The sequence below is a fragment of the Lipotes vexillifer genome, unplaced genomic scaffold, assembly GCF_000442215.2.
Source record: "Lipotes vexillifer unplaced genomic scaffold, Lipotes_vexillifer_v1.1 scaffold409, whole genome shotgun sequence".
Classification (NCBI taxonomy): domain Eukaryota; kingdom Metazoa; phylum Chordata; class Mammalia; order Artiodactyla; family Lipotidae; genus Lipotes; species Lipotes vexillifer.
Genome location: NW_006785162.1, coordinates 81,158 through 107,916, shown reverse-complemented (window position 1 = coordinate 107,916; position 26,759 = coordinate 81,158). Strand labels below are relative to the sequence as shown.

The 26,759-nt window shown below is 37.3% G+C and overlaps 1 protein-coding gene, 1 non-coding gene and 1 pseudogene across 2 annotated transcripts in view; 2 read left to right on the top strand and 1 right to left on the bottom strand.

Moving 5' to 3' along the window:
* Positions 1-26,759, bottom strand: part of POLR2B (RNA polymerase II subunit B) — a 46,378-nt gene that overhangs the window by 17,810 nt on the left and 1,809 nt on the right. The window contains exons 2-16 of the mRNA XM_007457214.1: positions 25,955-26,027; positions 22,614-22,764; positions 18,247-18,359; positions 17,902-18,121; positions 17,360-17,518; positions 13,336-13,500; positions 11,014-11,210; positions 10,721-10,840; positions 9,757-9,943; positions 6,411-6,554; positions 6,004-6,143; positions 5,802-5,913; positions 2,107-2,261; positions 1,027-1,225; positions 545-713 (exon numbers count right to left, since the gene is read on the bottom strand). Of these exons, the coding sequence (XP_007457276.1) occupies positions 545-713; positions 1,027-1,225; positions 2,107-2,261; positions 5,802-5,913; positions 6,004-6,143; positions 6,411-6,554; positions 9,757-9,943; positions 10,721-10,840; positions 11,014-11,210; positions 13,336-13,500; positions 17,360-17,518; positions 17,902-18,121; positions 18,247-18,359; positions 22,614-22,764; positions 25,955-26,027 (2,304 nt within the window). The remainder of the gene's footprint in view (positions 1-544; positions 714-1,026; positions 1,226-2,106; positions 2,262-5,801; positions 5,914-6,003; positions 6,144-6,410; positions 6,555-9,756; positions 9,944-10,720; positions 10,841-11,013; positions 11,211-13,335; positions 13,501-17,359; positions 17,519-17,901; positions 18,122-18,246; positions 18,360-22,613; positions 22,765-25,954; positions 26,028-26,759) is intronic.
* TRNAE-UUC (transfer RNA glutamic acid (anticodon UUC)) lies at positions 3,438-3,509 on the top strand. Its single transcript has one exon. It is a non-coding gene; the product is annotated as a tRNA-Glu (tRNA).
* LOC103091652 (coatomer subunit zeta-1 pseudogene) lies at positions 18,849-19,379 on the top strand (annotated as a pseudogene).

Sequence of the window (26,759 nt, the reverse complement as noted above, 5' to 3'; positions counted from 1 at the left end):
CTGTGCTCCGCAACGGGAGAGGCCGCAACAGTGAGAGGCCCGCGTACCGCAACAAAAAAAAAAAAAAAAAAAAAAAAAAGCTGGATAGTTCTTCATTCTCCAAATAAAATTCAACCTGCGGTTTCCACACTATGAGACCAAGTATCACTCCCACGCATTTCCACTCAGGCCATACTAAACTGACATAAATACTGACAGTTGCCTTCATGCACCCAGGACCTTGTTCAAACCATCTCTCAAATTCAAATACCCTTTCATCAACTTTACTCTAGTCCAAAATGCTACCTCCCCTATGAAATTGGCTCTAGATTCCAACAGGAATCAATCATTTCTTTCACTCTGTGCTTCCAAAGGCTATACCTCCATCATAACACTTTACATATATCTACCTTTTTACTGAATTGTGCTCATGTTTTCCCACCACATTATAAATTCTAAGAGAATAGAGACTGTGTCATATGCATTTATTAACCCTCCAAAGAACCCACAGAAGTGTCTTAAGCATGGCAGGATCTTAAAAAATGTAGAACAAAACTGAACATACCTGCTGGCAGCTCTCTAAATCGTAGGTATTCCATTGACCGTGTAGTCACAAGTGGTTTTTGAGGATAATAGAGAACATGGGCCAATGTATCCATACGAACATGAAAGTTGGTAATATAAACCCCCATAGCCTGCTTACCCATAGCAGACTGGTATGTGTTTCTAGGGGACTAAAGGTAGAAATGAAAAGCGGAATTGGTGAAAATTTAATTACTTCTAAATAAACAGACTTTACAGGATACTTCATAAATCAGAAATATGGTTGGTAAAGTTCCTACTCTTTCTGAAAGATAAGTGATAACGATTTGCAATAATCAATTATGGCTCTTAAGAGTCAAACACAAGAATAAGCATATTAAATGCTGTAGTTCATCGTCTTTACACTAAAAGGCTTTTCTTTCAGAAAAAACTGCAGACTAATCTCTAATTTTTATTCTGCTTCCCCCAATTCCTCACAAAGCATAGTCAAAAACTGCTACCAACCTGGTTATGATCAGGAAAGGGAATAATAGATGCACAGACACCAAGAATCATTGATGGATGAATCTCACAGTGCGTATATGTGGAACAATAAGCTACTTCTTTCTCCTGTAAATCATCTGGGGTCATTGCGAGCATCACTGTTTCTTCTTCTAGAGTATCAATATATTCTACTACCCCACTGGCCACAAGATCCTGCCAACTAAAAAAGAATTCATTTAATTTCCTTACTTCCTGAACTATTTTAATTAACTAGGCTTCCTACTTAATAAAGAGTATTCCTATATCTGTATGCATTCACATAGAAAGAGTCCCAAAATAAGCATATTATTGTTAACAGTGAAAGAAACAAGTTACTGAACAATACACATAAAGTATGGCTCTGTAACTACTGTTAGTTTGTTTTGCTCTGCTCTGATCTAAAGAACCTACTTGTGGGGCTAGGGTGAGTATATAAAAACAAAAAATAAGGTCTGGAAGAACAAATACCCCAAATGGTAACAGTATTTACTTCTGAAAAGGAGAGTGTGAATTGGGGGCTTTTATATATTTTTATTACACCTATTTTTTGAATTTTTAACAATAAAAATATATACATTCATATATCACTAATAATAAATTGTAAAAGGTTCTTTTTATTAAATTTATTATTATATTGTTCATATTATGTTACATGTTATTTACATCACATCGGTTATTTTTCTTTTTTTTGGCCGCACCACGCCGCATGCAGGATCCTAACTCCCCAACCAGGGATCGAACCCATGCCCCATGCAGTGAAAGCACAGAGGTTATTTCTTATTAGTAGTAGAGGTAGTCTTTACCATGTCACAAAGACTGTTATGCTTAAATAAAACCCTAAAAGTCTCTTACTTGATAACAAAAATTAAGAAAAAGCAAATGTGACTGCTAATGAGTACAGAGTTTCTTTCCAGGTCAATGAAAATATTCTGGAATTAGATAGTGGTAATGGTTGCACAATCTTGTGACTATACTAAAAACCACAGAACTACATAGTTTAAAGTGCTTAATTTTAGGGCATGTGAATTATAGCTAACTTTTTTTCTAACTGCATGTTCTTACCTGTAGTTGTTATATTCTCTCTCTTTCAATTGATCAATGTGTCTCTTCTTCAAAAGTAGCTTTTGTTTTTCCACAATCAGAAGTGGTCTACAAATACGGCCTGCATCTGTATAGATCCGAATCTCCCTCTCTCGAATATCTCTGATCATAGAAACCTATACATAAAAAGACAAAACAGTCTCATGAAATTTTATTTTCTCTGTATCACTAAGGCTTAGCTAAAAGTACAACAGGATTAATAGATTATCAAATAAAATTAATAGATCTTAGTTTATCATTGTTCAATATACTAAAAACCTAGGTATAATTTAAAATTTTATATAGGATAAATACCTAACCTTGGTAACTATAAAGCTGAACAACATCTGGTAATAATGTCATGCAAAATAAATTAAAATGAAGAAAATATATGTTTGATATCACAAACACTAGTATATTTCTTATTTTCTTGTTTTCCCTCTTTGGTAATTACATGTACTTCACGTGTGTAACCTTTCAATATCCAGCCCTATATCACTCTGCCTTGATCAGGCTTTCCCAGTAATAAGCCTGACTTCTCACAATCACCTATAAGACAAATGGTTTATAGTCTAGCTCTCTAATACAGCAGTCACTAGCCACATGTCACTACTGAGCACTTGAAATGTGGCCATTCTGAAAGGAGATATGCTGTAAGTATAAACTACTTACTGGATTTCAAAGACAGTACAAAAAAATAAAATAAAATTTATCATTAATAATTTTCCATTGATTATATGTTGAAATTGTAATATTTCTGATGTATCAGGTCAAATAAAATATATCGAAATTATTTTCATCTATTTCTTTTTTTGGGGGTCCACGCCGCATGGCTCACGGGATCTTAGTTCCCCGACAAGGAATTGAACCCGCATCCTCGGCAGTGAAAGCACAGAGTCCTAACCACTGGACCGCCAGGGAATTCCCTTTTTTTTACTTTTTTAACATGACTACTAGAAAAACATAAATTGCAATATGTAACTTGCATTATATTTCTACTGGATAGTGCTAGAAAATATATTCCTGGAAAACATCAAAAATATTTTGGGAAAACTTACAATAAAGAACATAATATTAAAAGCACTACAGAATCTGAAGTGCCAATATAAAAAGAAATAAGTCAAGAAGTAAACAAATAAGAAACTTCAGTAAATTATTTAGATCTAATATATAATCTTAAAAGTCAACTAAGAAATGAATTACCAATGAGTTGGGAAATGGAAAAACAGATTGGTATTTCTACACAAAAGTACTTTTAAAAAGTGAAATCACCATCTGGGTACTTTTATTAAAAAAAAGATTGGGTGGGGAATTCCTTGGTGGTCCAGTGGTTAGGACTCCGCACTTTCACTGCCGGGGCCCAGGTTTGATCCCTGGTGGGGGAACTAAAACCACGCAAGCAACTCAATGCAGCCAAAAAGAAGAAAGAAATTAAAGATTGAGTTTATTTAAGAAAGGCAAGGTTTGGATTACTCAGTTTTAAAATGATAGTAAATCATAAAAGCTTGATCAAAAACACCAAGTTCTCCCAAAGTAAAGAGTCAAAAGCCAAGAAGATAAGTCCCACATTCCTGGCCCACTTCCTGTCCTTAGAAAACAATCTGAGATGAAACACTGTGTTTATGAGCAAAAACACCATGCGTGGCATTCTCAAATGCTTACCTTGAATCCTTAGAGAATTCCTAATATAGAATATTACAATACAGTTAATAGAATATAGCTCTTGTCTTAACAGGAAGACATAAACTGAGCTGCATCTCCTCAAAGGTCAAACAGTATCTTGTGTTCCAAAGGAAATAGGTGTTCTTGAGAGGACTATTGACAGGAAAGCCTAACAGGTCCAACACAAGGCTAAAGTTAGAAATGGGTAAAATGAGGACCTCTGATTATCAGAAAATATGAAGGAAAAGAAAAAGTACTAGACTCCTGAAAAATATACACAATTTTCCCACTAAGAAGCTCCCAACAACACTCTCCAATAGGAGATTAAAAAGCCTAGTCCAAGGACACAGGGTCCATTTATAGTTTCAACCCTCACTCACTCAGTGTCAGACACTGCATGTCAGGCACCATGCTCAGAACTGAAAATACAAAGTCATATTAAGACATGTTCCCTGCCTCTGAGAAGCTAATAGTTTAGAAAGTGAGGTAGGCAAATAAATCGACAGTTACTATCTGGTATAAGCATTCTGTTAGAAGTTATTTAAGGAAAATATGCCACATATAGTCACGGAGATAGATCTAAATCAGGGGCTCAGCGAACAGCCTGCAGGCCAAATCTGCCCTCATCTGCCATCTGCTTTTGTAAATAAAGTTTTATTGGTTTACGTATTGTCTATGGCTGCTTTTCACTACACAAAAGAGTTCAACACACAACAGGTAAGGTAAACAAAGACTAAAATATTTAATATCTCACCCTTCACAGAAAATGTTTGCCAACCTCTGGTCTAAATCAAATTGAGGGGTCAGGTAAGGTATCCTGAAGGAGATGAGAGTTAATATAAGTTTTGCAGAATAAGTGAGATTTACCTGAAAAAAGTAATAAGCACCCTTTTCCCTCAGAGTTCAACACACAACAGATAAGGTAAACAAAGACTAAAATATTTAATATCTCACCCTTCACAGAAAATGTTTGCCAACCTCTGGTCTAAATCAAATTGAGGGGTCAGGTAAGGTATCCTGAAGGAGATGAGAGTTAATATAAGTTTTGCAGAATAAGTGAGATTTACCTGAAAAAAGTAATAAGCACCCTTTTCCCTATTACCCATTTTTGAGGAGGCATGGGTGACAGGGCATTCCAGGTTGAGGGAATGGGCCCATGGAAAGGTAAAGAGGCCTAAAACAGCATAAAGAACTCAATTTTACCCTAGAGAACACAGAAAAGCTGAAGGCAGCTCTCAGCAGAAACACATGGCATTAACAATGAGTTCTCAATCATAAAAAACACAGCCAGTGTTGGTTCTTAGGCTTTCTCTTAGCCCTGCCTGCCCTCAGGTGAAGCATGCTGTTCCTGACTTCAAGGTAGGAATACACCCGAGTCAAAACCCAGGGTCTGCCTGGCTGCTTTGGAGCAGCCAAACCTCGATTCTCTGCTTTGCTACGTAGACAGGAGGCCAGCTCTGGGTGAAGTGTGTTACAGTTTCTCTCCAAACCTACTTTCACCTAGGCAGACCCCAAGGTGTACATCTGAGAGAATCAAAAGTCTGAGCCCTATCCCTCAATACAGTACACTAAAAGCAAAAGCCCTATTTTCAGGGAGTATAAGAACTCATACTCTATTTTAATGATTAAAAAAAATTCGTCCTAATCCCAGAGTACTTCAACAGCCTCTAAACATAAGAAGATCTAATAGAGGTGTATCACATTTCATGAATGAATCTCTGGAATCAGACAAAGGAGAAATCAGAGATGCTCATTCCCTTTTTAAAAGTACTGTTGTCAGCTTTACAAAAAGATTCTCAATGCATACAGATGCATATATCTAAGGCATTAAAGCAAGAAATACCTTATAATTAAATTTAGCTCAAAACATCAACGATAATTTTGACAATATACTTTACAATTCAAAGGAAACCGGTTCAAGAAAGATACCAATGCAAAGATAACTTTCACTAGTCTTTATGCCTCGTTTGGAAATCCCAGAGATCATGTCCCCTTAATTAATTAAGGACTCTTACTTCAGACACAATGATGTCCATCTGACGCCTCAATTTCCGTAGAGTGTTCATAAGTTGTTCAGGATCTTTATGTATTCCAACCCAGCAGCCATTAACAAAAATCTTGGTTGCACTGAAATGCAAAACATTCTGCACTTAGTAACCCTCTAATAAGCTATAACCGAAGATTAACAAGTTTTTTTTTAATTGTATTTATACACACTCAGCAATGGCTGCAGGAGAAATTTCTTCTAAATTTTCCATACTCCATTCTTCTAAAAATTCCAGAATTGGAGAAGGCTGAGATCCAACTGAAATATAAGCCATCAGAGCTAAATTCTTCACAAGTCCTACAGCATGGCCCTTGGAATAAATAAAGTACATATTACTCATACTGATTTAACATGCCTATCCAAATTCTTTTCCACAAACATTTTCCTCCAATTTGATTTCAGAATGTACTCTTACTTCCTAAGAACAAAATTATAATATCTTAGTTCTAAACTATACTACACAGTTAAATAAAATCATAAGTAATTATAAGTAACAAAAAATTACTTATAAAAGCAATTATACCCTACATGATTATTGTTGGACTTTCTGTCTTGAACATAAATTCTAATGCATTACCTCTGGAGTCTCAGCAGGACACACCATTCCCCACAACGTATTATGCAACTGTCTTGGTTTTGCTAGCTTGCCATCTCTACCAATGGGAGAATTTAAACGACGCAGGTGAGAAAGAGTAGATGCAAAAGTTAGGCGGTTTAATACCTAGAAAACAATAGCAAATCTTTAAAGTTTGGGCATTTCGGTTACTCACACTATCACATTTTTGGCAAATACTAGAATCAGGCAAAGTCATATTTTTACATATAATCCACTCAGTGTCCAACTGTCCCCATCCCTCCTTTCTCCATCCTGCCCTGGATAATCTTATTCACCCCTGTAACTTAACTGACCCTTACATCAGGGATGGCAAATATATGACATACAGTTCTAACACACCACATAAATGTTTTGTTTATGGTCTATCTCCAACCACTAGGATGTTAGTTCCACAAGGGTGGGGAATTTTTATTTGTTTGTTTCATTCTCTGTTGTAAACCTGTACCTAGAACAGTACACTTGGCATACATTAGGCACTCAGTAAGTCTTATATGCTACCAACTCACATTCCTTTGACCATAGCAGACATCACTAATCCATCCCAGAACTTTTCCCAGGCTGAGGCCTTTGAATCCAACACAGAGATTCAACACTTACAGAACACTAAGCAAGGTAATACTTGTAAGTAAGATAATATTTAGAGGGATATAAAGCAAGCAACACGAGCTCAATGTACCTAATAACAAAATCACCACGTTCCCCAGCCCGACAACAACCCATCCTCCTTCTTCTTCCTAAGTCTCCTATCGTTGTTAATGACATCACCCTTCCCTTTATCTCCCAATCTAGAAATCTCAAGATATTTTTGTCTCTGACTTCCTCCTTTCACATATAATAAACAATAAACATATCCTGTCAACTCTATTTTCAAACTTTCTCAAAAAACCATCCCCAATGTCACAGCAATAAACCAGCCCCTTACCTCTTACCTATACTATTGCCATCAGCTCATAAGTTCCTGTAATGTCCTCTCCAATCTACTCTCCTCAGTTATCAGAATTATTAAAACACAGATATAGATAAGTTCACGTCACTCACTGAATTAAAAATTATTAAACAGTTCCCTGCCACCTAGAGCAGCATGACTCTGAAACTCTTCTCAATGAAGCCCCAGATGACCTTCCCCTACCAGTAGTCTGCGGAACTCCTGTACTCCAACCACACTGCCAAACACCCTCTCACCTCCACAACTCTGACTACGCTACTGCCACAGAAAGGAATGTACTTCCCCATTCTGCTCTGCCTGGTGAAATGTTACCACTTCCATAGAAGACATATGACCCACCTCCAGGAAGAACTGTTCTCTTCTCTCTACTCTGTGGAGTTTTCCATCATTCAACTAATCAGTCACAAAGTCTTACAAAACTTACCTCCTAAATATTTCTCAAATTTGACTCCACTCTCCACCTCTACAAAACTGCTCTAGTGTAGGCCCTAATTATTTCTCACTAAGGCTGTTGCAACAATCTTTCTGCCACCAACTCTGTCCTCCTCAAATCTTTCTCCACACTGCCAATTACTGTGAAGCTACCTAAAAAGCAAAAATGAACATGTCACTCCCCTCTATGAGGTGTTCCAGCTCTCCACTCCAACCCCATCTTCCTAACTCTCCCGCTTTGATTTGAAAACCCAAGAATGCTCTAGCTCCTTCCACATATACATGCTCTTTCCTCCCTGTCCCTTTGTTCAGGATATTAAGTTTTCTCCAGTTTTCCTGTGAGCTACTGCTTCTACCCTCCTCCAAGACTTGGGCTATTTCCCAACTACCCTTCAAGATTCAGCTCAACTGTCACCTCCTAAAGAAAACACTTCTTTTCACCCTTTCAGCCAGTGCTAAATGCCTTTCTCCAGCATTCCCACAGAGCAGGTGTGCACAGCTCTCATTTAATACTCACTGTATCATGTTGTAATATCTGTTTACATCTATGAGTACAGACTGTGAAGTACTGAAGATCAAGGATCATGTTTTATTCATTTTTGTATTTCCAGTGTGTGACAGAGTGCCTGGCACATCTTAAGTCCCAGTACACACACTGAACTGAACTGGTAGGATGGCATTTATCATAATTCAGCTCAAGGCAGAATGAGCTGTACATGGACGAATGTTTCCTCTAATAGATGGTAAGCTTGAGGGCTGAAAGAGCATCTCATTCAACTCTGTGAACCCAGCATCACAAACACCAAGTAGACTCAACAAATCCTTACTAAACTAAAAGGAACTAGAAATTTAACTGGACTGTAAGCATCCTTCCAGAATTTCTTAAGGCATCTAGGTTTCTAGGAATCAGGAGCTTAAAGTTGGTGTCTGAATGCCAAATTAATCAGGTGATGCTGGTATAGGTTAGTTTAAAAAAAAAAAAAAGAGGGGCAGATCCCCTCCATAAATCTAGACATATACACTATAAATTTTCAATCTTATATGAAAATACAAAAAATAAATAAATAAAAATACCTAATGAGATTTTTGTAAAAGGTTTCCCCCATTACTCCTCCTAAGAGTAGCTATTGCAATCACTGTACATAACAACAGGCCAACATAGAGAAATCACTGTTAGAAGTATTACATTTTGCAAAAAAGGAAGCAGATGCCCATTTATTCTCTGGGTATCAGCTTCTAATACAGAGCTTTTAAGACAGAAAAACTGGGACTTCCTTGGTGGCACAGTGGTTGGGAGTCCACCTGCCAATGCAGGGGACATGGGTTCAATCCCTGGTCCGGGAGGATCCCACATGCCATGGAGCAACTAAGCCCGTGCACCACAACTACTGAGCCTGCGCTCTAGAACTTGTGAGCCACAACTACTGAGCCTGCGTGCCACAACTACTGAAGCCCACACACCTAAAGCCTGTGCTCCGCAACAAGAGAAGCCAATGCAACAAGAAGCCCACGCGCCACACGAAGAGTAGCCCCCGCTCACAGCAACTAAAGAGAAAAGCCCGCGCACAGCAACAAAGACCCAACGTAGCCAAAAATAAATAAATTAATTAATTAATTAATTTAAAAAGAATATTTAAGGCATTAAAAAAAAAACAGAAAAATGTCACAAACATGGACTGTCTCACCTCCCAAGAAGCTACTCGAATTCATTAAATATCTTGATGCAAGTCAAAACTTTTAAATGTCTCTTAGTAATGCTAACAGCTAATTTAAGAAAAATTTCACTTTCATAATTCAAAAGCCCCCAAGTACTTTTATATCTGACCAAGAAAAAAAAAAGGCAAAACAATTTACATTCAGTGAACGAAAGATTCTATTAGTCCCATAACATTTTCTTATCAAACCTGTAGTCACAATTAACATCCTTACCTGAGATACTCCAGCTCTGGCTTGATGAGCTTTCTTTTGGTCACCCCAGTTCCCAGTAGCTAAAGAATATTTTAGGCCATCAGATATAATCCTTGTTTTAATTGCCAACTCCAAGTTAAAATCTTTTCCTCGATCAATGAACTTCTGGGCATAGATCCGTACTTCTTTAAGCAAATTCTTAAACATTCTGCCCAATAAAATGTTTTAAACATGTAAAGGTCTACAATATGCATCCTTAACAAGGACAATATTGCCCACAAGGGGGCGAAAAGTGGTTGAGGTAGAGGGAGGAAAGTGTTATTACTTTTTATATAAAAAGCACAGACATACATATGGTATATAAACATATACAAGCAAAGCAATTAGAGAAAAATAGTCAAAAGAGGCCCCTTAGTGGGGCAATAACAAAACGAGGTTGAAAAACACTAATATACAACATAATAACAGAACATGTACAAAACATTGCTAATATTATTTCTGTATTAAATTGCCCACATTTTTACAAATAAGTTTTTCTAATTATAGAAGTATTATATGTTCATTATAGAAAATACAGAAAATATAAAAACATATCAAGAATAAGATAAAAATCACATATAACCCCAATACTGAGACAACCACTGCTAATATCTTGATAGACTTCCTTCCAGCTTTTGTGTTTTTATAAACTGCAAAGCAGAATAAAAATTCCAGTATCAGCACTTAGAAAATCAAGGCAATAATTCAGCTTTCTCAAATGCTTTGTAAAGGTAGAGAAAACATAAACAAGTTATAAATTTCCTCACAATCTTGAAATTCTCAAATATGAAGTATCAATAGAACTAAACTGGGCAAGTGGCAAAGAATGTACCTAACTTCATGTGTACCCAATATGGATGCCAAGATAGTTTAGCATCTCAAGTACAATAACCAATCTAAAGTGAAATCTCTCTACTTTTAACAATATCATTCTGTAATTCCTTACCCTCTAAATAAGAATGCAAGTAGTGGTCCAGCAAGGTCCAATCTTTTGTTTCCATAGTGATCTCTGTCATCTAATTCTCTTCTGCCCAAAGCTGCTAGCAGCAACCTATGAACCATGTACCTTTAAAAAAAGGAAAGAAAGAAAAAAAAAGAAGTAAAAAAGAAAGCACATGGTTTGGGATTTTTTTTTAACTTATACATTAAAAACATCAATTTTGACATTTTTAGCTTTAAGAAAAATTTTATCTCAACCACAGCTTGGCAAAGAACTTAAAACAATGAAATTTGACATACCCCAAGAAATAAGCTTTCTTGGTCTCACAAAAATCACTGACGCCAACATGAGGGAGCATTTCTTTCTGTAATACTTCCTTTGCATATTTAATTCTTTTCTCCTTGGTGACACCAGGCTTTGCCCCTCTTGAACCAATGAAATTTAGTGCGACATTCTGTTCTTGGATGACAAAAGCTTCATCGAGAGAAGGTTTAACCTATCAGTTAATTTAAATAAGAATTATTTTCAAATTCATATCTTTACTTTAAAATAAGGCAACTGTCACTTAATTTATGTTAAATATCCCTATGAACCTAACTGAATATGCAAATATTTTTAGAAATTCAAGGAATCACAAAATCTTAGAACTTGAAGACACCTTAGAGATCTAGGGACCTCTGAAAAAAATCCACTCATCAGCACAATTATACTTTCCAGAAAAATACAAATAATTCCATTATAACAGAGCACAGTGAGTCTTGGGGATGTTTTGTTTGTTTTTTACATTTTAATGAACAGTAGCTTTAAAAAGTTCCTTTCAAATATCTAAAATCAATTTAGAGAAGTTTAACACTCAAATTAAAATTTACTAAGTCTCAAATGAATAAATATGTCATACTGTTTTCAGCCTTGGCTTAAAAGGTTATCTTTTAAGTATCTAAATACTTATTACCTTTAAGTTTAAAAAAAAAAAAAAAGCATATGACTATTGCCAAAAACTTAAAGTAAAAATCTAACCAGAATCCATTTTTGTCATGTAACCATATCAATAAATACTCTAATAACTAAAACATACTCCACTTTCTTTGTGACCGATGTTTAGCCTATATTTTACCTTATTTCTCTGTAGTCTTAAAGACTCTGGATGATTCAGGACAACTTTAAGAATATCAACTACTCCTTAGCCAAGGATCATCAATGGAAAAGATTGATAAGGAAATGCATATTTCTCTAGACTCAACAATCCTTCCCACAAAAATAATAACTTTACAGTGGCGGAACCTAACAGACGGCACTGTGAAATTAACATTACCAATAATGGGACAAAATAAAATAATGTGACTCCTGATGTGATGCCCTGGAAAGCACACAATATGATCTCTGTATTTGTCTTGCCAGAAAATGCATAAATTGAATCGAATCATAAGGAAATATCCGAAGAACCCAAATTGAAGGATATTCTACAAAATAAATGGCCTATCCTCTCCAAAAACTTCAGTGTCACGAAACACTAAGGAAAAAGACAAGGGAAGATTAAAAGAGACTAAAGAGATATAAAAACAACATGCAATACATTATCCTAGATTGGATTTTGAACCAGGAAAAAAAGAAATGCCATTAGGACATGATCAGGACCACTGACATAAAACTAAATAAGGTCTCCAAGTTAACAGTATGTACTGCACTGAAGTACCAATTTTAAAAATTGTAATACTATGATTACGTGAGTAAATATACTGATTCTTAGGAAATATACACTGAAGTATTTAGAAGTAAAAGGGCATGATGCCTAAAACTTACTCTCAAATGATCCAGAAAAAAACAATGTGTATATATAGATAAAGAGACTCCTAAAGCAAATGCGGCAAAGGTAATAACGGCTGAAAATAGGTGTAGAGTATACAGGAGTTATTTGCAACTTTTCTCTAAGTTTGAAATGATTTCAAAATAAAAAGTTTTTTTAAAAAAAGATATCAACTACATTTTCCCTTTTTACTACACTGCATCAGACTAGTATGCTTTTACGATTTTCCTTACTACTGTTTCTTCTTGCTGCTGTCAATGAACTCTGACTGCCTCTAGTTTTCATGTCGATTTTACAGAGAATTGTCAAGAAAGAAGCCAAATGGACATATATACACTACCAAATGTAAAATAGAGAGCTAGTGGGAAGCAGCCGCGTAGCACAGGGAGATCAGCTTGGTGCTTCGTGACCACCTAGAGGGGTGGGATAGGGAGGATCAGAGGGAGGGAGATGCAAGAGGGAAGAGATATGGGGATATATGTTTATGTATAACTGATTCACTTTGTTATAAAGCAGAAACTAACACACCATGGTAAAGCAATTATACTCCAATAAACGTGTTTAAAAAAAAGAAAAAAAAAAGGTAAAACAGAAAATTAATTCATTAAATTCTGGTATTTATGCCTTTAAAAAAAAAAAAAAAAAAGAAAGAAGCCAAGGCAGGGCTGAAGGCTTTCACTACACAGTAAACAGCATGGGGTTTGCAACAGCTAAACTGATCTTCAGAGCAGCTTTCTACTATGTTTTTGGATTAGCAATAGTCAGTAACTTTAAACCTCTTGAAAAATACTATAAATACATTTTGCTTGCACATTACCATTTCCATCATCTCTGGATCTTCAAAATCATAAATAATATGTTCTAAAATATCTCTGTCAGACACAAAACCTAATGCTCTGAACACAATAATGATGGGAACTTCTTGCTTGATATATGGTAGGGTTGCCACAATGCGCTGACCAATAGCACTCTTTTTTGCACCCTAGAAAAATAAAAAATCATTAGAATATGAGAATACAGACGTTATAGCCATATATAAACATCACAAGAACCATTTTATATACATGTTCATTGTAGGTATTTCAAAAGAGGCATGCCTTTCATATTCTAAGGAACGTCCTATGGCTGCTTTTCAAAAACCACTGCAAGAGGTTTACTTATTTGATGGATAGACTGGTCATCTGAACGTGAGAGAACTTCCATTCTCTACTCTCTGTCTGCCAAGATCCTCTAGAACTGCCCCAGACTGTATTTGGAAATGACCTTTGGCTGCAGGTATGAACACAGGCCCCGCCTCATCCTTTCCCCCAACCAAAACAATTAAAAATTTTGGAAGAAAGAAATAGATGAGGGGAAAATAAGAGAGAATATAGCTAGACAAATGTGGAAAAAAGCTAAGCACAGAATGGAAAATAAATACTAACTCAGAGTTGGTCTGTGACATATCTCCAAATATGAATAATATTTCAAAATCAACCAACAGCCTCTCTCACATAAGATTCTCTTCCAATTTCTCCCTCTTTAATTGCAACACAGAAGTGAAATAAAAGTTACTACACTGGCATACAAACACCTGGTTTCTCAATTTTAATCAAATTTCTTTCCTTCAATATCAAACTCTATCTTCTCTTGGCCTCATAACCCTACATTATCATGGTCCATCTAATAAGTTTCTGTTGCCTTCCTCCTCCTACTTCAGGCCTCCTTCCTTAGAAACCTTAACCCATCTCACGGATGTTCAGTAACAACTTTACATAAAGGACATGTGGATCTTCATCTTGACCTTTTTCCTGTACTCTCAACCCTCCCATCTCAACTGCCATTTGGCTGTTTCAACTTAGTTTTCAATTATTCCATTTGTTTCATCATAGACCTTTTTCAGAATACACAAAACATTAAAAAAGAATGCCTACACCATGCACCACGCCCCCTCCAAACCTTTTGTCTAAAAATGAACTCACTAGGTTCTTTCTAAAAATCAATTCTTGGACGTTCTCTATTTTAACTAGAACCTCAGGAGAGAACGACAGAATTTTTTTTTTTCGCGGCTGCCCACATGCTGCTGATACTTATAATTACAATGTTGGCAGCTCAGGCAGACTAGTCATCTTTTTGGGTGCACACACTTTAGGAGCCTAATACAGGAAATTCAGTGGCTGAGAATCCTAATTTCACTCCATTGCCAGCAAGCCTCAAGGCCCAAGGCAAGTAATTTGTAAAGTTGGAAAGGTGAGGGAAGGTTTCAGATTGTTTTAAAATAGCTACTGTGGGCACTAATGGACATGATGCTGAAGCCCTTGGCAATGATTACACAAAGCCTGGTGGATACAAGGAGTTGTGAGATACCAACTGTCCCATACTTAGCCAGGGTTGACTACAAAGTACCCTGAAAGCACAGAGTATGGGAATGGGCAGTTGGCTACATCTTTTAGCCACAACGTCCAAGTCAATAGAATCACTATGAACAATTGTATGTGAATTTAAAAAAATTAAAAAGGCTACACAGAGGGAGTTCCCTGGTGGTAGAGTGGTTAGGAGTCAACACTATCACTGCCGAGGCCTGGGTTCAGTCCCTGGTCGTGGAACTAAGATCCCGCAAGCCGAGTGGCAAGGTCAAAATAAAAAAACAAACAAAAAACCTACACAGAAATATACATGTATACTGAATTTCAACAAAATAAAGACCATACACCTTGACTGTTCACTTCATTCCCTTTAAAATATTATCCTTTTAATTTTATTTGCCATGATTATAAGACAAAGACCTTGTGTTTTTGCTCAGTGATTTTCAACTCTGGCTTCGCATTAGAGTACTCTGGGGAATTAAAAAGAACAGCAGCGTGGGCACCAACAGCAATTTAGGCCCGATTCCTAAATTGATTAAATGAAAATTCTGGAAAGAACCAAAGAATCTTAACTGATTCATCCTCATATCAAACTTATCACTAAATCTAGATGATTTTCCTTTCTTTTGCCCTCCATAATCCAGGCCAATGCTTATCAACAAAGAATGCACATTACAATCACCTGGGGATCTTTTCTAACCACTTGTACTTGGGCCCCATCCTACCCCCATTCACAAGTAAAAACCATTTTACTTCTTTAAAACACCTATTCCACACAGGATTTTAACTTTAGGCACTTAAACCTCTCTAATGTTCAAGTTCTTCTTTATCAAACTTATTAAAGTGACATTAGACTCTGCAGAACTGTTTATAAGAGCACAAAACTGGAAACCTAAACATCCATCACAAGGGAAGTGGCTCAATAAATTATGCTATATCTATGCATGGAATATCACAGCTTAGAAACAATGATCAACTGCTGATCTAAACCGGTTTTTTTTTTCCTTGCGTTATGCGGGCCTCTCACTGTTGTGGCCTCTCCCATTGCGGAGCACAGGCTCCGGACGTGCAGGCTCAGCGGCCATGGCTCACGGGCCTAGTCGCTCCGCGGCATGTGGGATCTTCCTGAACTGGGGCACGAACCCGTGTCCCCTGCATCGGCAGGCGGACTCTCAAGCACTGCGCCACCAGGGAAGCCCCAAACCTGTTTTTAAAAGATATCAGCAATGTTCAAACAGTGTGCATAGTATGCTCCCATTTGGTGTTTTTTTTTTTAATTTTTTAATTTATTTTTGGCTGCATTGGATCTTCGTTGCTTCGATTGGGCTTTCTCTAGTTGTGGCGAGCAGGGGCTACTCTTCGTTGCGGTGCACAGACTTATCATTGCAGTGGCTTCTCTTGTTGCAGAGCACGGGCTCTAGGCATGCAGGGTTCAGTAGTTGCAGCATGCAGGCTCAGTAGTTGTGGCACGTGGGCTCAGTAGTTGTGGCGTATGGGCTTAGTTGCTCTGCGGCATGTGGGATCTTCCCAGACCAGGGATTGAACCCGTGTCCCCTGCACTGGCAGGCGAAATCTTAACCACTGTAAAACCAGGAAAGCCCCCATTTGCATTTTTTAATTAAGACTATTTCTGGATGGATTCATGAGAAATTATCAAATCAGCTGCTTCTTAGAGAAGAGATCTGGGGGTCAAAGGAAGACTAATTTTTATAGTGTACGCTTTTTTGTACTTTTTTGAACTATTTAACGTGTATACATGACTTATTTAAAAAATTTTTACAAATAAAAATGTATATGAAATTAAATAATTACAACAAATTTCCAGTACAGTTGCAAAGATTAAATCAAGCAATCTGAATTAACATAATTGGCACATAGCAAACAGTCAAGAAATGCTATTATTAGATTACATTATTGTAAGTAACATGCCTATGGTAGGTGGTTTCTAAGATGGTGCCTAATGATCCCTGCCTACTACTACTGCCTTGTGTAGTCCCCCCTTGAGTATAGACTAGATGTACTGACTTGTATCTAACAAAAAGAACATGGCAAAAATGATAGGATGTTGCTTCCAAGATTAAGGTGTAAAAGATGGTGATTTCCACCTTGCTCATATGCTCTATGGCTCTGCTCAATTACTCTCTCTGACAAGCGAGCTGCCATATTGTCAGGGGCTGTATGGAGGGGAGCCGTGCAGCAAGGAACTGGATCTTGCCGACAGCCATGCAAATGAGCCTTATGATGATGACTGCAGCCCAAACACTTTGTTTGCAGCCCTGTGACCAGAGGACCCAGTTAATCCACATCCAGACACTGTGAGATGATAAATGCTGCTACTGGAGTGACTTATTACACAGTGGTAAGTAAATAAAAAAATGCCTACCATACAACACTAATAATATGCTCCAGAAAAACTTTTTTACTAAACATGCAGCCTGGTAACTTACAAAACTAGACCAAAAGGAATAAACCCAAATAGCATATAATAGTCCATACCTGTCCTCCTCTTGCCAGCATGCTAACCCAGATAGTACTGGTGGGTCGAGAAGAATTCTCCAGACATGATCTACACTCTCCTGTGTAGGCATATTTAGAATCCTTTTTGGCAAACACATAGACTGTGTTTGTTGCCATTTTCTCTTGAGCAATCAGAACCTACATGGACAATTAAATTATAGCCATAAAACCGATAAGGTCTTTGAATTAGAAAGAACAGTGAAAGCTATATCTTTATTTAGTCTGAATGTATAGGCTCACTGAAACATCAATTCTTGAACTTTACAAACTCCATTTTGCATAAACGCTTCACCAAAACAAATAAGCTCAAACTGACCAAATTTCTAGTGTATATTATTGGGTTGACCAACCGAATACATACAACTAAACAAAGTTTTGGTTTAATATAAATTCGGCTGTCACCTCCTTAATAATTCAACTGCTACTTCCAGATTATATAAAAGTTTACTTTTTGATTTCAACTTTCATGATTTAAATCTTAATCATCATTTAGTAATTAAAAAAAAATAATGCTACTATACCTTTTCGGATCCATTAATAATGAAGTAGCCACCAGGATCCAAGGGGCATTCATTTAACTCACAAAGATCACGATCTGTTAAGCCATTCAATAGGCAGTAAGTTGAACGCAACATAATTGGAATTTTTCCTATAAAAGTTTTCTGATGCTGTGTCTGAAGTTGTTCTTCGCCTTCTTTAATGACTGTTTTTGTTATATCAACATAAAGTGGAGCAGAGTACCTTTGAAAATAAAAGTAGATCACAACTGAATAGTAAGGTGATAACTAAAACTCTCAACTGGCTAAAATTTTATTTTCTGAATCTTATTTCAATATCAGCTGCTGGAAAAGAAATATCTTTCTTACGTGAGATTTCTTAATCTGGCCTCATTTGGCATCATTGGTGATGGAGCACCATCTCTTTCCCAATGGGTAGGCTTGGAGAGGTAAATTTGTTCGAACTTCAGCAAGTATCTTGGCTAAAATGAAAACAAAAACAATGGAAAAGGGTAAATATTTTTTTCCATAAACGATTTAATGATTCCATTTTAATCAACATTAACATTTTGAGTAGAAACAGCTCTAGAAAATGCCAAAGTTAATCCACTTTACTAAAATGGTGACTCTCCCAGGGCAACATCCATACTCCACAGATGTCAAGTTTTATACTTCATCACTTTCTTAAGGTGGAAGACAAAAGGAGATTTAATATATCACAAGTAAATAAAGACTAAGCTCTGAGTTCATATCAAACAACTGAAATGGATTTGCATTAATGATCTGTATAGCTGTTTCATGTGCCCTCTCCTTAGTTTAGGTCAGGTTAACAAAGTTATCAGAAAACAAAGAAAAGATAAATTCATACAATTAGAAGCGTGTTCTAAACTAATCAACAGAAGATAGAAAAAAAGAAAACCTAACTCTTCAATTAAATGTACAGAAGACATCAGTACCAGCTATGGGGCAAGATGGATGCACTGATTTTGGACCCCTCCTTGTATACTGTCAAAGACATTCTGACTCTGGACAATGATGGAGATAGATTTTTTGCCAAGTACTGTGATGACAGCTACCTCGGTGTCAAGGAGCAAAAGGCCTTTGAGAAGAACACTTTCAAGACCTGTCAGACCGACACTGAAACTGCCCTCTTGGGAGGCCTGACAGTGGTATGCAAAAGCAGTATCGATCTCTATTTCTAAACGATTGGCAGCTCATACGAAAATGAGATGATTCTCATGGCTGTTCTGAACTGCCTCTTCTTCGACTCACTGAGCCAGATGCTGAGGAAAAATGTAGAAAAGTGAGCTCTGCTGGAGAACGTGGAGGGGTTCTTCTTGGTTGTGGATGAAATCGTAGATTGAGGGGTGATCCTAGACAGCAATCCCCAGCAAGCGGTACAGCGGGTGGCACTAAGGGGAGATGTCCCCCTTACAGAGCAGACTGAGTCTCAGGTGCTGCAGTCAGCCAAAGAACAGATCAAGTGGTCACTCCTTCGGTGAAGACCTCACTGTTCCTGGTTCCATACCCCCTCAAAAAATCCACATGTCAGCTGTGACTTCTCATCCAGTCCCCCAACTAATGCTCTCAGAGTCAGCTCAGGGATCACAGGGATCCTTAGATCTCCATCCTGTCTGTGGCTGCCTCCCCCACAAACCCGTATACGCTTCCCATTCCTTTGCACTCTTTTTTTGCACTTCCGGGACTAAAGCTCTCAGCAGATTTTTGGACACAAGGCAGTGGAAGAAACCTCTTCCTTTCTCAACTGTATTATGCTCCCATGCTTTCCTATCCCCCATATTTTCTCCCCCACTTCTGTGCCCTTTGGCTGCAGTTACACTTCAGATCAAAGCAGGAGAAAGAATGTGCTGAGTGTTTTCCTCCCTTTGTCTTTACCCTGCCTTCATCCCAACAGCCCATCAAGGGGAGGGAGAGCAAATTCTTTTCTACAGAATGAGTGGGGATGGGGAGAGGCATATCAAGTCTCAGCTGCAGCCTTACATGCTGGCCTCAGTATTTTCTCCCATTCCTTCTTACTGTCCATGACTCCAGCCTTGGAAAAAAGCTTGGGAACAGCTCATAGGCAGGGGACAGAGTGGAATAAGCAGTGATTTAAATTTTATTGGAGAGGGCCTATAACATTCTGTATTTCAGCCACAGCTGCATGTTTTACCCTGATCCTGCCTTATAGTTTCAAAACTGCTGTGGTCTGTGCGTACTCATTGTGGGAGTGTCCATCTTTTTGTCCGATACCTTAACTCTCCACCTTCACTACCTGTGGGATCTCTACCTGGCTTGTCCTCTCTGTGCCCTGGAGCAAAGCCAGTCCCTGAACTAAAACTCCATTGTAGTCTTGGGAAGAAGAGTTTCTGCTCAGAACTGGAGACAGGGTGGAATTGATGACTTGGGCCTCTGGGATCTCAGTCCCCTTCTCCCCCCGTCCTGCATTTCATTCTTCTGTCTTGGGTCTGAGATATCTGCTTAACCCTGCCCTCTCTCTGCCTCAGCCTTACATCCAGGCAGTAGGTCTGGTCACCTGGTCACCTCCCCTCCCTAGGTCACTGAGAGAGGTGCCTCTCTTCAGAAAACTTTTGGGATTTGGATTTCCCCAGGAAAGGCAGAGGATGGAACACCCACTGTTGGGTCTCATCTCTCCCCCTTGACCCAAAACTTCCCACAAAAATGTCTCAAGAAACCTTCCTGAGACTTAGTGTTTTGCCCCACCTGCCAATTCTCCAAAACTGAAGTGGGGTGGATAACTGGGCATCCTTGGGGGGCATTTTTGTGTAAGAGATGTATAGAGTCAGGATGACAGCCACCTTCATATACTGCTCTGTGCAAAGAAGGAATTTAAAAACACACAGAAAATCCTAATTACTATTCTACATAAAGGAATGAGAATTTCCAACCCTGGCTGACTTCAGTCCATAGTTAAGAAAGAAAGAAAGGAAGAAAGGAGAAAGAAAAGTTTCCAATTAAATATCTATCTGCTACCCAATAAAACAAGATCCATGAGAACTTTCCAGAGCTAAATTGCATAGTGGATTTCTAAGTCAAATATCAGAAAAGGAAAAGATGGGACTAAGCAGACCACTAAAGGAAAATTATTAATACCCAAGTTTCCCAAACTGGAGTAGGTAAAGAGCAAAGAGAACTAGTGGTGATAAATGAACCAAAAGGAATTCAGCCATCCAACTACTCATTTCCACTATTACCCTAATCTAGGACATTATTATCTGAAACTTCAGCTATTCCAAGATTTTAATCTGACTCCAGCCTCTTCCCACTACAAGTAAACACCATTTCCAAAGTAACCTTTTAAAAATAACGCTTCATGTACATTCTTTGGCAATCTTTCCACAATGCCCCATGACATCCAATGACATCCAAAGCATGTGACAATCTGGTTCCATCTTATCTTCCACGAACACCTATCAAAAACAGATCAAACCAAAAACAATATACTGACTACTGTGGTCCCTCTATTCCAGCCATAAGCCAAAAACACAAAGTATTTTTGCTGAAATGATTAAATATCTTTTCCCTACTAAGACAAACACCCTTCAAAGTCAGCTTAAGTCCCTCCCATCTTTTCCACTAAGCTCTGATAGCCAAGCTTGAGAGATCTCTTTGGTAGTACTTATTCTGGCACTATGAAGCTGCTATGTTATATTGTTATCACTCTTGTTTTGAGAAGACCATGAAGAGAAAACGCCGTAAGTATAGGAAAGGCATTTTACACCCATTTTTCCAACACAGTGCCATAAGAGCCAATTATTTTTGTTCTTAACAGCAAAAGCCTGTGCAGCACCTCCAACCAGAATGAGAATAATACATTAGCCCTTACAAAATAAGCTACAGAAAAGAGGGACTGAACTGGCAGGAAATAATAATCTCTCCCTCTGTCTAATTCTACTTCTTCTCTACCTCATTTTTTTTTTAGCTTTCCCAGTCTCTCAAGGCCCATCATGCTGCCTCTCTACTCAGAAACTAAGGACATGGGAGTTCCCTGGTGGCCTAGTGGTTAGGATTCTGTGCTTTCACTGCTGTGGTCCAGGTTCAATCCCTGGTCAGGGAACTGAGGTCCTGCAAGCCAGGCGGCGTGGCCAATAAATAAATAAATAATGTTTTAAAAAAAAAAAAAAAACTAGGGACAGTCATTTTTTGGACTACACAGTTATTTACAATCACTCATGTAAAACTAGGTTCTAAAATGATAGCCTTGCTATGATTTAACAATGCTGAAAACATGCATATGTGTAAAAAAGACTACAATGAACTTAGAAAAATTAAAAGAGCTAATATATTTGGGTGATTTTCCCTTATTATCTCTTATATTGATAGAATAATGTATTTCATGCAACAAATAATCAAGGGAAAAAGGTCCTTCACCTATTTTTCTTTTGATTCCTTACTCTGTGAAAGAAAAAAGTGGGATTTTCTGAGGCAACATGACTTTCTGGCTTGCTTCTCTTTGTAGTTCAATCATACCTCTGAGTTTCCTCTTCCTGGCTATTAAACACATACTATCTGGAAAAGCATTAGGGTTTTGCATTACTTGCAAAAATGCATCTCTCCATTAGTAAGAATAAATCAGGGGCTGACTGAAACATTATAAGTACACTAATAAAAACACCTCCTAACTTTTTTTTTTTTTTAACCTTTAAGCCAGGTGAGAGAAGGACCGAAATTTCAATCAATACCCTTATTTATGTTACTTTATTGAACCATCTTACCGGTTCTTCAACTTCTCCACTAGCATGCTGAGCTTCGGCTTGTAGGTCTATAGGTGGAGCATCTTCCACAATTCTTTGAACAGACATCTGAATAAACTCATCAAAAGAATCCAGTTGTTGTCTGACCAAGCCTTTCTCATCAAAATAGGAACTGGAAAAACAGTTGAGTTCATAATCAGTTATACCTAGTGATGTTTTCTAGCATATTTCCGCATTTTCATTATCATCAAATTTGACAAATACTAATCATTAAATACCAACACTCTGCACCCATCACTACATAAAATACTATGAGGTATCCAAAAAAGAGGTGAGATTAGGAACACTTTCTTTGTAGAACTTATTGTTAAGTTTGGGGAAATGAGACATACTTGTGGGTAAAATTATTAAAGCACAACATAAGAACTATAAGGAAGCCCTAATTTATAAATGTCCTTTATAGATAAATTTCATCCAACCTCTTGAAATATTTCTCAAAACTAATGAAATGCATAGTCAAAGAGAAAAATAAATGACAACATGGACAGACCAAGAGAATATTATGCTAAGTGAAAAAAGTCAGAGAAAAATAAATACATGATTTCACTCATATGTGGAATCTTAAAAAAAATACCCAAACCAAAACCAACCGACAAACAAAAGAAAACAAAAGCTCACAAACACAGAGAACAGACTAGTGGTTACCAGAGAGGAGGGGGTTAGTGTGTGGGTGAAATGGGTCAAATGTATGGTGATGGATGGTAACTAGACTGTGGTGGTGATCCCTCTGGAGTGTATTCAGATGTTGAACTATAATGCTGTCCACCTAAAACTTATATAACAAAAGAAAAGCATGGAAAAAAAGATAAAAATAAGAACTTTAATTTGAATAAGAGGGAAGAAAATGATATCAATGACTAAAATATAGCATGTGTAAGAACTTCGATTTCAGGTTAATTGAATATGTTAAAGGTAAGATAAGACTAAGTCATTCAAGTGAAAATACTCAGCAAATGACTGATTAAAAATGGAGCAAGGGTGAGAGATCAAAGCTATTAGTATAGACACAGAAATCAAATACGGAAGCCCTAAAGAAGGACAGAGACTCGAAAAGAGTAGACACACTGTTTGCAAGAGGAATCTCTCCCCTCACCACCACACAGGAAAAGCTGCATAGCTGGACTTAGCTCCTTGCCCTCTCTGCCTAGTAACTAACTCCCCTCATCCCCACATCAATTTTCTGAGACAACATTCATAGCCCAACTAATTATCAGCCTTCCATTTTGGCATCATCAGATCACCTCACACATCACTGGCCAGCCTACAGATTGGCTGGCTTTGGGTCAAGGTTCCACCCTGATTCAATCAACCATGGCCACCAATATTAGAAGCTCACTATGGAAGAGAACACAGTACACATTCATCCCTGTATAAGGCACAGACTCAAGAAGAGTGGAGGCAACTTCCTTCAGTAGAGACTGTGAGCTGACAGGAAAGAAATTTCTCACAACCATTTGGGTCAGCCATTGGTACATAAGCACATGGAAAGCACAATCTGTAAGGTAAACAGCAATGGTTTTTATGGACAATTTACAATGAAAAATCTTTTAAAAACTATGGACAAGTTTCATCCTCCCAGGAAGCTGAACCATAGTTACTCTCGCCAAAATCATTAGGAGAGTACTTCATTAGAATGCCATCCCTTAAACACCTAAATTATTTGAATAGTTCTTATTTATGGTATCTACTACCATGACTATTGTCCAAGAGACATCTTACTGAAGTCACTACATATTAAGTAATATCACATTCACAATGCTTGGGAAAGATCACTTGATATTAAACAGTGAAAAAACAAAATGTCATATCACAAATAACTAAAGCACCTATAATCAATTAAAATATAAAGATCAAACGGCATTTTATTCTGTAACAAATGTTAAATGCAAGGACTTGTCAAATAGCATATATAATCCTTGAGCAATTTGTCACATAAGTTGAAAACAATTTGTTTTTTTTGGCTAAGATCAAAATATTCTTTCTCCCTGGCAATCACAGAATATAGGCTCCAAATATCTGGCTAAAAATGTCTCTTCGTGTTTAATACTCAAAATCACAGAAGATACAAATGTCTCAATACAAAGTGTTTATAGCCCATGTTTAATAGGAAAAATAAATACATCCCCAAAACTCGTATTTTTAACAAAACAACATTCAGCAAAGGTTCAGTTTTATTCCATATACAACTGGTAGAACGTCAGAAGCTTGTGCTCTTTGAAAAGGGAGAGTGTCAACTGAGAGGATGTGCATCTTGGAGATGGTGGGGCTCAAACAGGCATCAAAATGTTACTATATACAAAGCACCTGTCAGTTTGGTAAGTGAGGAGACTTGTAGCATTTTATATCCTAACATAGCAGAATGTTACTTTATTACTTAAAAGTTACTTCTCTTACCTATATGTAAGGCTTCCTACTGAGTTTTATTACAGTTTAATTACACTTAGAATTGGATGGGAATGTTGAAACACCACCTGTTATAACTTTATCCATTTAAAACAAGGAGAAAACCAAGAGGAATCAAATTAACAGCACCAATAATGTAACAAATAGGCATCATGTGCCTCCTGATACAATGCACTGAGAGCAGAACATCACTGTTGCCAAAAGTAATCATCTGAATCTAATCATGAGGAAACATCAGACAAACCCAAACTGAGGGGCAGTCTAAAAAATAATTTGCCTATATTCTTCAAAAATGTCAAAAAAAAAAGTGAGGTCATGGGGAAGCTGTGGAGAGATGGTGAGTTTGAGAAAAAAAAAAAAAAGAAAAGAAAAGAGGAAGATTGAGGAACTGTTCTAGATTATAGGAGACAAAAGAATAAGTCATGCAAACAAGATGTAATATATGATCTTATGTTGGATCCAGGATAAGAAAATTTTTATTTTGCTATGAACATTACTGGGACACTAGCAAAATCTGCGTAAGGTCTCTAGATTAAATAAAATTACTGTATTAATTTCCTTATTTTAATAAGATTATGATTCTGTAAAAGAATATTTCTAGGTAAACAACTGACTCTCAAATATTTCAGAAAAAAATACATAGAGAAAAAATAAGGCAAAAAAAACATAGCATAAGGTTAACATTTAGGGAATCTGGGTGAAGTGTACATGAATTCTTTGTGTAACTTTTCTGTATATCAAAATACTTTAAAAGTTAAATAAATAAATAAAATGACAAACCAGCTCTCATGCAGCATATTCACACAGAACATCTAATTTTCAAACACAGAATAAGCAGGAAATCCCTGTATAGTTTACAGTGCCTTTTAAAACTTATTCAGCTTGGTCTAAAAAGTTACCTAATTACAATCCAGCATGCCTCTTGCCACAAATCTGGTGTGATTTCATCATCATCCTCATCATATTGCATATCTGCAAAAAAAAAAATCATTCTCACTTGCAATAAATACTACTAGCTCACATCTTACTATGATGTGAAGTAGCAAAAACACATTTACTCTTTACTAAATAAAAAACAATCGCTTTACCCCACTTCTTTAAAATTTCAGTCATCACATTACTTGAACTGTAATGAAACAATATACATAGGTATATATGTACACATACATAGGTCTACGTCACATAGGTATTCTCCCAATACACAAAGAGGCCTCATGAGAAAGGTTCAGTGCAAGTCGTGTGAATCTGTAACTGTTCCATCATCTCCAAGAAGCCCATATAATTCTCATTAATAACTAACTATAATGATAACTAGGAGCAAGCTCATAATCCTCTGATTAATAGACTCCTAAGAGACTGGAGTCAGAGATCAGGTCAAGAGGGAGGAGTCAGCAAAGGACTCCAATAGCTGGGCAATACCTTAAGGTGGGCTGTCTATTACAGCAACATTTCACACATGGACAGGGATGACAGGCTGTATTTTCCAAAGATGGCCACAACTATCTTTCATTTCACATGCTTTTTTATAAAGTGATCTTGACACTCCTACCATCAAGATATAGGGGGTCTATGCTTCCTCCCCTTGAATCTGGGTGGGTTTTTGACTCTCCCATAACTAAGAGAATACAGCTAAAGCAATGCTACATGATTTTAGAAGCTAGGTCAGGAAAAACAATGCAATTCCACCTTCTTTATTGAAACACT